We start from the raw sequence: 12,480 nt of genomic DNA, 5'->3' as shown, positions 1-12,480 counted from the left end.
ACAACTGTCCTACAAATTGACAAAAATGGAAATTTTGAAAGAAATACTGAATTGTATTTTTGGCTTACTAGTTTGTGTTATTTTGATTTTTCTTTGGCTTATTAGCACTTTTGGTCCCCCAGGATTGCAAAATGTGCAAATAGAATCCCTAAACTTTAAAAATAGCATTTCGCCTCCCCGACGTTACCTTCCGTTAACAGTTTTAGTCTCTCCTCAATTTTCCATCCAAAAATTAACATTTTCTGGATTTTCCAGAAAAATTCACCACATCTTCATCTTCTTCTTACATCCTTCCATCATCTTCATCTTCTTCAATTTTTTTTTCTTCAGAAAATCAAAGTTTTTGAAACCCAAAAAATCAAACCTATTGCCTGAAATGCTGAAAATGGATCCAAATAATGGTGTTTGAATAATTAATTAACGGTATCATCTCCCTTCATCCTTCTTCTCAAGCATGATAGTTTCTTGCTAATGTAAATAACCAAGTAATACTAAATGAAATTCTCCATTCAACATATCAAGCCAGGACAGAAGTGATTAAGAGAGAGTTCCAAATGATTGCATTATTCGCATTATTAAGGCCTATCCAGTATCCATTTTCAATGATAATAATGACATGGTAACAAAGAGAGGCAAACAATACAGGGCGGGCAGTAGAAAAACAGAAATTCAGAAGAAACATTGAGAGAGAAGTTTAGTGCGATGGAAGGATAATAACGAAGAACACCGCTACTACTGCCTCGCCACATAGAGAGAACGCCTTCTTCCCTAAAAACCCAAACCTAGAAACCGTTCAACCCCAAAACCCCAATCCAGAGAAAACCAAAATACCGAAACCTCAACCCAAAACCCCCCAATCCAGAGAAACCAAAAAACGGAAGAACCCAGAAAAGATGGATAAGAGGGCATCACCACCACTCACATGCAAATCTGAGGCGAGATGGGACAAGGTCTGGTCATCACGTGCGAGAGAGAGGAATCGAGTGTGAAAGGGATATGGTCGTCCTTGGTGAAGATGATGAGGGATTAAGGTGTTAAACCGTTAATTATTGGATATGGAGTAAGTAAAGTTTGATATTAAGTCAAAAGTAAAACACCAATATTTTGAGTTTTGATTTTTTTGGGTTTGAAACTCTTTGATTTTCTGGAATTTTTTTTTTTTTGAAGAAGAAGAAGGTGAAGATGATGGAAGGATCTATGAAGAAGATGAAGATGTAGTGAACTTTTCTGAAAAATCCATAAAACGTTAATTTTTGGATGAAAATTTGAGGAGGGATTAAAACTGTTAACGGAAGGTAACGTCGGGGAGGCGAAATGCTATTTCTAAAGTTTAGGGATCCTATTTGCACATTTTGCAATCCTGGGGGACCAAAAGTGATAATAAGCCTTTTTCTTTTAATTTCTTTAAAGCTAATCACATATTTCTATCTTTAAAATTAAATATTTCTTTAAAAAAAAAAAACTGACCATTCTTCTAAAAAGATAGCAAAGTGATTCAAAGACATAAGTGTCTCTCTTTGCTCTTTTTTTTTGTATGTGAGAGACAGAAAGAAAGCAGCAAAGAACAAAAGAAAAAAAAAAGCAAAGTAGGGACTAAGGCCTCTTGAACAAGACATCCAACACATTTTTTAGAAAGAAAAAGGTATATTAGCAAAAGGCTTGAGAGTCTTGGCTTGAGAGCAAGACTCTCAAGCAGGGATTACAATTCATCTATCGTCGGCGATAATCGTAAGACCACAAAAACCGTAAGAAGACTGAAACGCCTGGCACCCCTCCCCCCCCCCTTCCCAAGACCTAAAACAACCAAACAAATCCAGCAAAGAAAACCCAAGACAAAAAGAGGGGAAAAGTCAGGAAAAGCCTACGAAGAAAACAAAGCAAAAAACAGAAACAACCTAAAAGCAACATGCCTAGAAAAAACACCGAAGAAACCACGCTAACCCCTCAGCAGCTAAGGAACTCCAAAGAGTCGTGGATATTTAGCAAAGAGATGATCAACAAAGCTTTGGATGGCTTCTTCCTCAAAACCAACAGCGACGACTCCAGCCTTTTTGGCAATCAAAAAATCCCTACAAGCTCTCATCAAATCCCCAATGGCACCATAGGCTTGGGGAAGAATCAGAGACGAGTCAGGCGAAACTTGGACCGCCAAAGTCACGACGACCACATCATGAGGAGCTCCTCAACCCACCTGTTTGGCTGTAGTAGGACCCCTTCTCTTTTTAATTTTTGTTTATAAATTACAAAATATTATGTACTTTAATTCATAATAAAAATTAGGAACGTATTATTTTCATTAAATTAAATTGAAAATAGTTCTTCAAACATCATATTTTCAACCGTAAAAATATATTCTAATGAAGAGAAAATTATTGGTGTACTAATGGTATAAACTTTATTTACTTAAACATCTAGTTGATTTTCATGACATCATAAAATATATTTTATATTAATTGAAATTAAAAATAAATGTAACAATTTTCATAATATCTTCCTTGACCCTTATCATTCATCTGACCCAACCCTTATGTCTCATGGTTCTTACCACTTGAGCTAACCTTCGGGACTCTCATAATATGTTCTTATGTGGTATAGTTTGATTGAGTCTTCGTGCATAGATGATTCATGAAATTTCTTTTTGAAAATTAAAGGATTGTATTATTAACCACATAAATGACATTGAGGAGATAACCCCCAAGGCTGAAAGATGAGTGGGGGAAACCAAACACACAGCGCTCAAAAGTAAAACCCCCAAAAAAAGGAACGACCCTCGCAAGGAACACCCCCCCAGGCTATCAGTAGAGTTATACACAACAAAATCCAAAGCCAAAAAAATGAAACACCAAAGAGAAAAGAGAACAATTCATGACATGAAATGTTTCTCAAGAACCTTTTCAAGACTTCGTATAACATTCATGTTGCTCCCTTCCTACACCAAACCCCCAACCTTGCCGAGAAGCACGCTATCTTCGCTCGCGTGAAGAAACGCCCCCGACTAACAGTGCCCAAATCCGGCAATGACGTAGATGCCAAAGATATGACCAAGGCAGAGCCCTCAACCATTACCAAAGGACCCTCTAACTCGCTCGATCTTTGGTTTAACGAAGAAGACCCCCAACCTCCAAAACTGTGTCTCTTACATTATTTTTCCTAGGCCTACCATGGGGTCGAGAGGTAGATTCTATAAGGCAACATCCCCTAACCTTCTTTGGAAGACCCCGCCGCTTAGGAACGCCAAAGTCCGCACCATCACCAGCACCAGGTTCCTTTCTTGGCAGTTCGTGAATTAAGACCCCAAAATGACATCCACCAACAACAAGGAGAGGATCCAAACGAAACTCATCGAACCCATCGAAGAACGTATAAAACCACCAGTCAAACACAAAACCAACAACCACCTAAAGTTGATCCTCCAGAGCTAGGGCCTCCAACGTCCAAGCACTCCTAAAAACTCATGAATTGAGATCGACCTTAGCTAAATGCATATGCTCAAAACACACCACAAACGAACTCGTCTAAGTCGCAACACCCACCCGCATAGGAGGCAAGAGAGATCCAACAACATCCCTGGAAGGTATTCCACAACGCTGCTGCCCCAGGGAAGAAACAAGAGCATCACTTCCTAAGTTCCCAAGCGTACATCTGAGTTCTTATACTCTTGAAATTAAAGCATTTTATTTAAGGGACACATTTCATTCAAAAGAGAGGTACAAATAGAAAAGAAATGGCTTAATTGCACTTTTCGTCCCTGATCTATACCCCTTGTGCAATTTTGATCCCCTTTGTTTAAAAGGAGCAATTTTGGTACACCAAAAATTAGAATATAACAATTAGGTCCACCGTTAGCTTCCATCCAATTTTAAACGGAATATTCTTATTTTGATTCCTTTGTTTGCTTATTACACCACCATGAATGACACATCATCAAATAAATAAAATAAATAAAGTAAAATAAATTAAATACAGAATAAAATTAAAAATATAGAACCCTAATCCCAATTTCCCCCAGCCACCGTCATCCTAACTCCTCTGTATCCTCCATCGTGGATCTTCATCCTCCCCCTCCTCATCTTATCATCATTTTCACTTTTTTCTTCATTTTTCACATTACCCAGTTCAATTTGCTGCTAAAAATTTTCACATCTCCACCAGCTAATTATTCACACCGCGCCACAGCCCCCATCCCCAACCTCACACCCCCAACCCCATCTTCACCCTCTGGTTATTAACTTCAGGATCTGCAACTTTTTGTTCCCGTTTTGCTTGTCTTGGGGAACCAGATCCAACAGGGAAACGAACTTGCTCGGCGAGTACGACAAGGAGCTGCTCAGATCCTTCAATTCGTCCTCATCTCCGCAGCAAGCTTCCCCTATTTTCTTTCTCAATCTCACAATCTCTTTATGGGTTTGCATAGGGTGGATGGGAGATGAGGGTTTAATTTTTTGATTTGGCAGCGATGCTCCACGACCCCTCAACATGGCGTGGCTCGGCAGGGCATGAGGTAGCAGCGTGGTGGAGGTCTGATGGTGATGCAGCGACTGGCGGAGATCGGAGCGGTGGTGAGAAGGGGTTTTCGGGGTGGTTTTCTGGGTAATGGGAAAAGATTTTTGATGTTTTCCAGATGAACATGAAGATGAAGATAATGGTTGATGTTAGATTTGTTGTTCTTTCTGGATAATTTTTTTGGTTTTTTCACTTGGGTGTATGTTCCTGGAATTCCTATAGCTTGTTGGTGTTGCTTCTAAATTTGTTTCCGGACTTTTTTGCTGTTGTTAATTCATTGCAGATGAAGATGGAGGTCGATTATAGATCAAGAATTTGATTAGAATTAAAGTTAATTAATTTTTAAATTTTAATTAATTTTACTTTTTATTACGTGGAGTCCTAGTTCTAAGTGGTAAAATGTGTCGAGGCCACGTCATGAATGAATGCCACGTATGAAAAATCTGTTTGGAATTGGACGGAAACTGATTGAAGGACCCAATTGTCACAAATTGATCTTTAGTGTACCAAAATTGCTCGTTTTAAATAAAGGGGACCAAAATTGTACAAGGGATATAGATCAGGGATGAAAAGTGCAAGCCAAAAGAAATATAATAATTGACGTGAATGTTACATGTGATATATTGAAAAGAAAGTAGGTAAAAAAGGAGAATATTCACGTATAAAGCCTTGAATGTATTTCTGAAAAAAAATATAATATTTTTGGCCTTTTATCCTCGGTTTGGGTGTTGAAAATGAGTGCAAAACATATATGTGGAAACAATATAAGAGAAAAATAGAAAATGATGTGATTTTTTAGTTGTTTAAATTGAGTGAAAAATAAGAGAGAATAGATAGAAAAGTAAAAAATAAAAAATTAGTATGTTATGCAATTACTATTTAATCCTCTTACTTGTTGTTTACATATATAATATGTCATTTATTAATCTATATTAATTTTTTTATCATTTAAAGCTTAATATTATAATATATAAATTTAAAAATTATTTTTATGATTATAATATCTAAAATATTATTATTAAAATACACGTTTTATTTTATCTTTTAAATAATAATAATTACTATTTACTTATATAAATTATTATGATCATATAATTAATTATAGTTACTAATAATTTTTTTAAAAAAATAGTCGGTTATCTCAATTAAGTATATAATATTTTCACCAAATATATTAAGAATATAATTAAATTAATTAGTCAAAACATAATCAATAAAATATGAATTTGTTCAAGGGTATTAGTAAGTGTCTAAGTAACTTCCCTTTCCTAGTGCAAAAAATATTTTCTCATCAATATATTGGGAAGAAAACTAAAAAAATACATGCATCTTCTATTTCACCTCCTCCTTCATTTTCAACTCTCTCCCAAATATCTTAAAATCCATTTTCAACTAATTTTCCCTTCTCACTAACCTCCATCCTCACAGTGTAAAGCCTTAAACTATAACTCCACCTCCTATTCAATTTCATTTTTGTTCCATTTCTTTTTTGCTTTTTCACAAACCTTATCAATCACATTTTTCACTTCCATTTGTTTTCTTACAATCTGCAATTGCATTCCGCAGGGTTGCCTTTACCACTTGTGGAGGTGGAGGAGGAAGGAGCACACAAGAGGTTGAAAACTTCAAAGATTTTCTGATTCTTCCATCTTTCCCTGCAGAAAAAAACCCAAGATTCTGAACCAATTGAACCACACCATGAACAACAATCCCAAAGACCCAGATCAATTTTACTCTTCACGAAGCTTCTCAAAGCTAATGGTGTTCCTCCTCCTCTTAATCTCCATCCCCTACCTCTTCTACTCCCTGCGATTCATCACCCATTCCAATCACTGTGATCAAAACCCCAACATTCCCACCATCCACACCACTTCACTCTCTGAAAAACAACCCCAAATCCCAACCCCAAAACCGTTTGAACAAACCAACATTTCTCACATAGTCTTCGGAATCGGAGCCTCATCAAATCTATGGAAGCAGAGGAAAGAGTACGTCAAGCTCTGGTGGAAACCCAATCAAATGCGCGGCGTCGTGTGGCTGGAGCAGAACGTAACAAAACCCGATCCCGGCGACGAGAATCTCTTGCCGGAGCTGAGAATCTCCGGCAACACAACGAATTTCAAATACTCCTACCCGAAGGGTAGCAGGTCCGCAATCAGAATCTCGCGGATCGTTTCGGAAACAGTGAGACTTCGATTGAAAGATGTGAGGTGGTTTGTGATGGGGGACGATGACACGTTCTTCGTGACGGAGAATTTGGTTAGGGTTTTGCAGAAGTATGATCACAATCAATTCTATTACATTGGGAGTTCTTCAGAGACGCATTTGCAGAACATTTATCATTCTTACAATATGGCTTATGGCGGTGGTGGATTTGCGATTAGCTATGGTTTGGCGGTGGCGTTGGAGAAGATGCAGGATCGGTGTATTCAGAGGTATGCTGGATTGTATGGCTCTGATGATCGGATTCATGCTTGCATGGCGGAGCTTGGGGTTCCACTCACCGTCGAGAAAGGGTTTCATCAGGTTAGTGCCTATTCTCTGGAATTTTCTATCTGTTTTGTGAGAATGATTGTGTTTGGTTACTGAGAAAATGGTAGGAAAAGGGGGGAAAGGGTAAAAATAGTCAATAGTCAAATGCATTTGACCCAAAAAAATGAAAATAAAAATAAAAACCAGTTTTGAAAGACATAGAAATTAGCTGAGTCTGTGACTTTACATATTGACTTGGTATTTTAATTTTTTTTTTATAGTAACTTGGTATTTTAATTATTTTTTATGGTAACTTGGTATTTTAATTGGCAATTCGAACAATTGGACATGGTGGAAAAAATTCCAATTTCATAGATGATATTTTTTCAGAAGCACAAGAAAAAAATTTCTAGATGAAAAAAAAACATTTCTTACTCTAAATAATTAGTGTACATTCAATGGATTATTTACCCATGGTATTCTTTTTATTTTATTTCACATTGTCAGTGCAATTCGCTTTCTCATCATTGACCCTACCGAAATAAAATAATTTTAAAGCAGTTTTATATATTCCTCCTCGAATAAACTTTCCCTGGATAATCTCTGTGTTGAGGTGGAGAAACTTGAGGGATTGTTGTTAATTTATTGTTGATATAATAATATAAAATTTACCACCTGGCTGTTGATGATGCTAACCCAAAACGAAAGAAGACATATTAGATGCAAAAACAGAAAATGACACCATTGGTACTGGCTAGAAGGTAGATGAGTCTACACTCTACACACATTTTTCTCTCACATGCCCAAACAAGCTTTCAAAACCATTAATTTTTTGGTACATATTATTTCTTTATTGCTAGTTACTGAATGTAGGCCAAAAGTCCAAAACTAACATAAAAGTGGGGCAAATTTGTTTAAATCGTTTCATTACAAACTGATTACCCATAATGAGAAGTAGTCAAGGGGCTGTCTCCACCAAATGATTATTTCAAAGCTTACCCATCCAGAAACAAACCTTGTCCTTTTCTCATTTACATTTTTTTTATCAATAGATTATTATAAAGGAAGTATCATTTTGCGAGGACTATGTAATGTAATCGTGTAAAGCATAGACGTGTCACTCTATGCTAATTTTGCTGTACCCGTGTACCGTGAGAAAATGACCCCATTCACTGTAAGGCATAAGGTGACATAAAATAAGCTGAATTGAATATTAAAACCTGCTCACACACTAAAAAGCACGTCACATTCAACCAAAGCCACATTCATCTCCATGATTGGTTCTCTCTTCTCCACTGTCCTAAATTAGGATCCTCTGTCCCTTTCCTACTTCACTTACAATTAGAGCTGTCAATACGGGCCAGTCCGGCCCATATGGGTCAGCCGTATGAGTTGGGTTGAAAACGGGTTGGGTTGTGTCAACCTGGGGTCTTAACGAACCAGGGAAATATGAACCCAACCCGGCTCGCTACGAGCTCGCGGGTTGGCGGGCTGACTCGCGGGTTGAGTGAAATGAATATAAAAAATTGCGAAATTGGATTAGAAATTGTTTAAAATGTTATAAAAAATAATTTCAAAAAAATACTTATAGAAATTGGTATCAACACATAAAAAAAAGGTTTATCAACGCAATTATTTTTATCTCACATTTGAAATATAGAAAAAGAATTTAGTTTACAGGATTTAAGAACACAATTATTTTACTGTCACATTTAAAATGAGATAAATAATATAATAACAATAAATAAAACATAAAAAATTGACTCAAATTAAAAGAAATTAAAATTTTCATTTTTCTATCTAAAATTAATCCATAAAACTAACCTGGAATTAAAGAGAAATAAAATAATTTTTTTAATGAAAAATTACTCTGACCCGACGGGTTGGCTCGCTTGACCCGCGGGTTGGCCCGTCTAACCCGCGAGTTAAACGAGCCGGGTTGCACTAACCCAAGCTCTTTTCGAGCTGGAATTTAACCAACCCAACCCGGCTCATTTAGCCAACCCGTCGAGCTGGCTCGCGGGTTGAAACCCATATTGACAGCTCTACTTACAATGTTATAGCTTATAAAAAAAAAAACTTACAATGTTATTAATTATTGTATACTTTGATTAATATTTTTTGTCTCAATACTTTGATTAATACCATGTCATCAAATAACATGTTTGGATACTCAATTTGTGTGCCGATTACTGTGGTTAAAAGTGGATGTTTGGACTAATGAGTTAAAAGTTTCATTTTTAAGAGGTGCCTACTCTTGGAGAGACATTTAACATTTATCACACACTTATATCGAATATAATTACCTCAATAAACGACACGTACGGTTAAACAAAAAAAAAATGATTGGATGAGCTTCTTTGTTTTTTCACATAAGCTTCCTATCAGAATTATACAAGAATTTTCAAACATGCACTTTATTTATGATCATTTGATTTTTTTTTTTCAATATGCATTTGATTATATATGCACATATTTTTGAATGGAACTGGAACAGTGTGATGTGTACGGCAATCTCTTTGGGCTTTTAACAGCCCATCCCGTCACACCATTAATATCCCTCCATCACCTTGACGTAGTAGAGCCCATATTCCCAAACGTGACCCAGGCCCAAGCCCTAAAGCGGCTCACGCAGCCCATGGATCTCGACTCCGCCGGGCTCATGCAGCAATCCATATGCTACGACGAGGCCCGCAAATGGACGGTGTCGGTGTCGTGGGGCTACGCCGTTCAAATCTTCCGCGGCATCTTCTCCGCTCGGGAAATGGAGATGCCGGCGAGGACCTTCCAGAACTGGTACCGGCGCGCCGATAGCACCTCCTTCACCTTCAACACGCGCCCTATCACCAGAAACAGTTGTCAGATACCGTTTGTTTACTACTTCTCTTACGCGGTTTACAACGAGGACACTCACCAGACCGCAACTCGGTACGTTCGGGTTGAATCGAACCCGGAGTGCAAGTGGAGGATGGAGGATCCGACGCAGATTGAAGTGGTGGAGGTTTACAAGAAGCCAAACCCTAATTTGTGGGACAAGGTAACTTCAAATTTCACTGTGATTTTGAAATTAAGTAGATTTGGGAACTGAAACCCTAGTTTGGTTAGTGGTTACTGAAATTGATTTTGGTTTTGATGTTTTGTGCAGTCTCCGAGGAGAAATTGTTGCAGGGTGAAGCCGACGAAGAAGAAAGGAACTATGGTGATTGATGTGGGGGAATGCAGGGAAGGTGAAGTTGTTGAATTGTAGTTAGAGCTTCAAACAGGCATGTTCATACATATTTCTGGCGGCTAGTGTCGACAAAGATGAGTTTACAAGTCTAGATTTTAGTTTCTCCTCAGAACATGTGTAGTTTTTTTTTTTTTTTGAAGAGGGGTAAGGGTAAAGTCATGATGGAATGCCACAATTTTCACCAAGACCTTATAGTATTATACAAGTATAAATTCAAGGATAAACTTGTTTTGTTTTGATTTTGATTTTCTATAAATTTCATGAAATCCAATTACTAAACTCAAAATGATTGCTATGCCTATATTAGATAGTTCTAATGTTTTCTATTGAACTCATTGCTAAAGGGCTTGGATCCAGGGTTGCATACTTGAGGAGTTCAGTGTTTGCTATCAAAGTAGTCATGTCCTGCTCAACCAACGTAACCCAAGCTTCTATGCCATCTCGCAGCCTGGTATCAACCAGCATAATAAGATTCATATACACTGAACCTGTTGCAGCAACACAAGTCACCCATGTGGGTTTTCCCCACCCGAAATCAGCCTCATAGAACTCAAAATTGCACCAGCTGCTGAACGCAAAATACTCTACTTCATTCTTGGATCCTGTCTCACCTATTCCTCTTAGAGAATCTTGCATAATGGACCTTCCGTTATCGCCTTGCAATTCCTTAACAAATTTATCATCGACTTTTGATATTGCATTCCTCAACTTAGCCACCAACCCTTCCAAATCCGTCTCATGATCACTCATGTGCTCCGCAGCCACGGGCCAAAGAAGGTTTCCCATGGCATGCTGTGGAGAAAGAGCTTCATCTATTCTCCTGCGCAGGTTCACCAAGTGGGTCACCAAGGAAGGTCTCTTTGCCATGAGAAACTTCCACAAGATTGTAGAAACTATCTCTACACGTGTAGGGTGTTGTATTGCCGAATCTGATATTTGAGCCTTGAGGAGGGCAATATCTGAGTTTCTGAACAGAAACCTTTTGGTGACCCACTTGCCTTGCTTGAATAAAGAAGCCCATGTACTCATTGCTAAGTCTCTAAGCCATAAACTTTTTGTAGGGAAGAGAGAATATCCTATGAAATTGGGTTGGGGTAATTGGTTGCAATTGCAACCCCTAGCCCTGCATGACCACTCTTTCAGGAAGGTGCTCATGGCAGCCCCATCAACAATCCTGTGAGAAATGCACATGCCTATAGCAATTCCCCCACATTCAAAGAAGTTAACTTGAATGTGAGTCACATAGTTTTCTGAATTTGATTCTTGAGAAAAAAGTTCAATAGGAAGAAACTTGTGCAGCAAGTTCAGCTGAGGCTGGCCTAGAAATATAGAAAGTGGACAGTTCACTTTGGCTTCCACAAAATTAGCCCCGTTATCATTACACTCAATGGTCAGGTCATCTTTGATCCTGCCACCCAGTGGGTAGAACTTGGTTAGTGTCTCAGATAAAGATTGCTTCAGCAATTGTAACTTGTTGGAGCCTTGAGAAAGGCTACTTGAGTCATAGAATAGGATTATGGGAGCATATGGGGATGAAATAAGATGATCCAAAAGGGAAAGTTTGAAGTCCCTGAGGTGAGAGGGCGTGGGAGAAGAAGGCCTAATGTCTTCTCTAGAAACGATTTCAACTTTCATGATTTGGCTCAGTAAAAAAGCTTGATAGGTGTATCCATCAAGGGGCTACATATGCAACATTTAATTGTCTTTGATGGGGAACCTGACTTTCCCATCACAAGAAGAATATTCTTGAGTAATAGGCGGTTGCTCCTTTTGTTGTCGTATACTGAAGAAGTTTGTTCCCCTTACCATATGCCTTACTGTTTTCATCCGAATCAGAAATGTCAAACCTTTTGTTGTCATATACTGAAGAAGTTTGTTCCCCTCACCATATGCCTTACTGTTTTCATCCAAATCCAAATCAGAAATGTTAAACCTGTCAATTTTAAATGATACATGATTACTACATAGAGCATATTAAGCCGAATGGTAAGTTCCTTGCATGCTTTTTTGTGTGATTCAAAAATCAACCGACTAGATTTGAAAATTTTCTCACGGATTAATATGACAATATGAAGAAATCTGATAATATCTTTGTGAGGAAATTAATCATATCTAGGACCAACAAGGTGCTGGTCTTGGAAAAGTTAGATCCTTGTAAGAGTGAGTATACAAGCTTGAATCCTTGGAAAGTCATGAAAGTGATTTGTTGGAAGATACTGTTAAGTTTCTTGAACGACTTTACACCCATCAAAGACAAAAAATAAAAATTAGAATTT

The 12,480-nt window shown here is 37.8% G+C and overlaps 2 protein-coding genes across 3 annotated transcripts; one reads left to right on the top strand and one right to left on the bottom strand.

The window, feature by feature from the left end:
• The first annotated feature begins 5,810 nt into the window (after positions 1-5,810).
• On the top strand, positions 5,811-10,441 carry LOC130746146 (uncharacterized). Of its 2 annotated transcripts, XM_057598691.1 has the most exons (4): positions 5,820-5,932; positions 6,070-7,029; positions 9,473-10,012; positions 10,121-10,441. In XM_057598691.1, the coding sequence occupies exons 2-4, from the start codon at positions 6,202-6,204 to the stop codon at positions 10,220-10,222; spliced, it is 1,470 nt and encodes a 489-aa protein (XP_057454674.1). In that variant the 5' UTR covers positions 5,820-5,932; positions 6,070-6,201; the 3' UTR covers positions 10,223-10,441. The 2 variants fall into 2 exon arrangements, with proteins under 2 accessions (XP_057454673.1, XP_057454674.1); XM_057598690.1 differs by having other exon boundaries at positions 5,811-7,029.
• On the bottom strand, positions 10,379-11,851 carry LOC130746147 (stemmadenine O-acetyltransferase-like). The gene has a single exon (XM_057598692.1). It carries the CDS (start codon positions 11,837-11,839, stop codon positions 10,508-10,510), a length of 1,332 nt encoding a protein of 443 aa, XP_057454675.1. The 5' UTR covers positions 11,840-11,851; the 3' UTR covers positions 10,379-10,507.
• Between the last annotated feature and the right edge of the window lie 629 nt (positions 11,852-12,480).

The sequence above is a fragment of the Lotus japonicus genome, chromosome 3 (genome assembly GCF_012489685.1).
Source record: "Lotus japonicus ecotype B-129 chromosome 3, LjGifu_v1.2".
NCBI lineage: Eukaryota > Viridiplantae > Streptophyta > Magnoliopsida > Fabales > Fabaceae > Lotus > Lotus japonicus.
Note: the sequence above shows the minus strand (reverse complement) of the source record. Positions and strands in the feature narration are given on the sequence as shown.

Excerpts from the sequence above, each read along its gene's own strand:
- LOC130746146 (XM_057598690.1), top strand. The coding sequence starts at position 6,202 with ATGAACAACAATCCCAAAGACCCAGATCAATTTTACTCTTCACGAAGC. Across the intron at positions 7,030-9,472 it reads TCGAGAAAGGGTTTCATCAG|TGTGATGTGTACGGCAATCT; the intron begins GTTAGTGCCTAT and ends GAACTGGAACAG. Across the intron at positions 10,013-10,120 it reads ACCCTAATTTGTGGGACAAG|TCTCCGAGGAGAAATTGTTG; the intron begins GTAACTTCAAAT and ends TGTTTTGTGCAG.
- LOC130746147 (XM_057598692.1), bottom strand. The coding sequence starts at position 11,839 with ATGAAAGTTGAAATCGTTTCTAGAGAAGACATTAGGCCTTCTTCTCCC.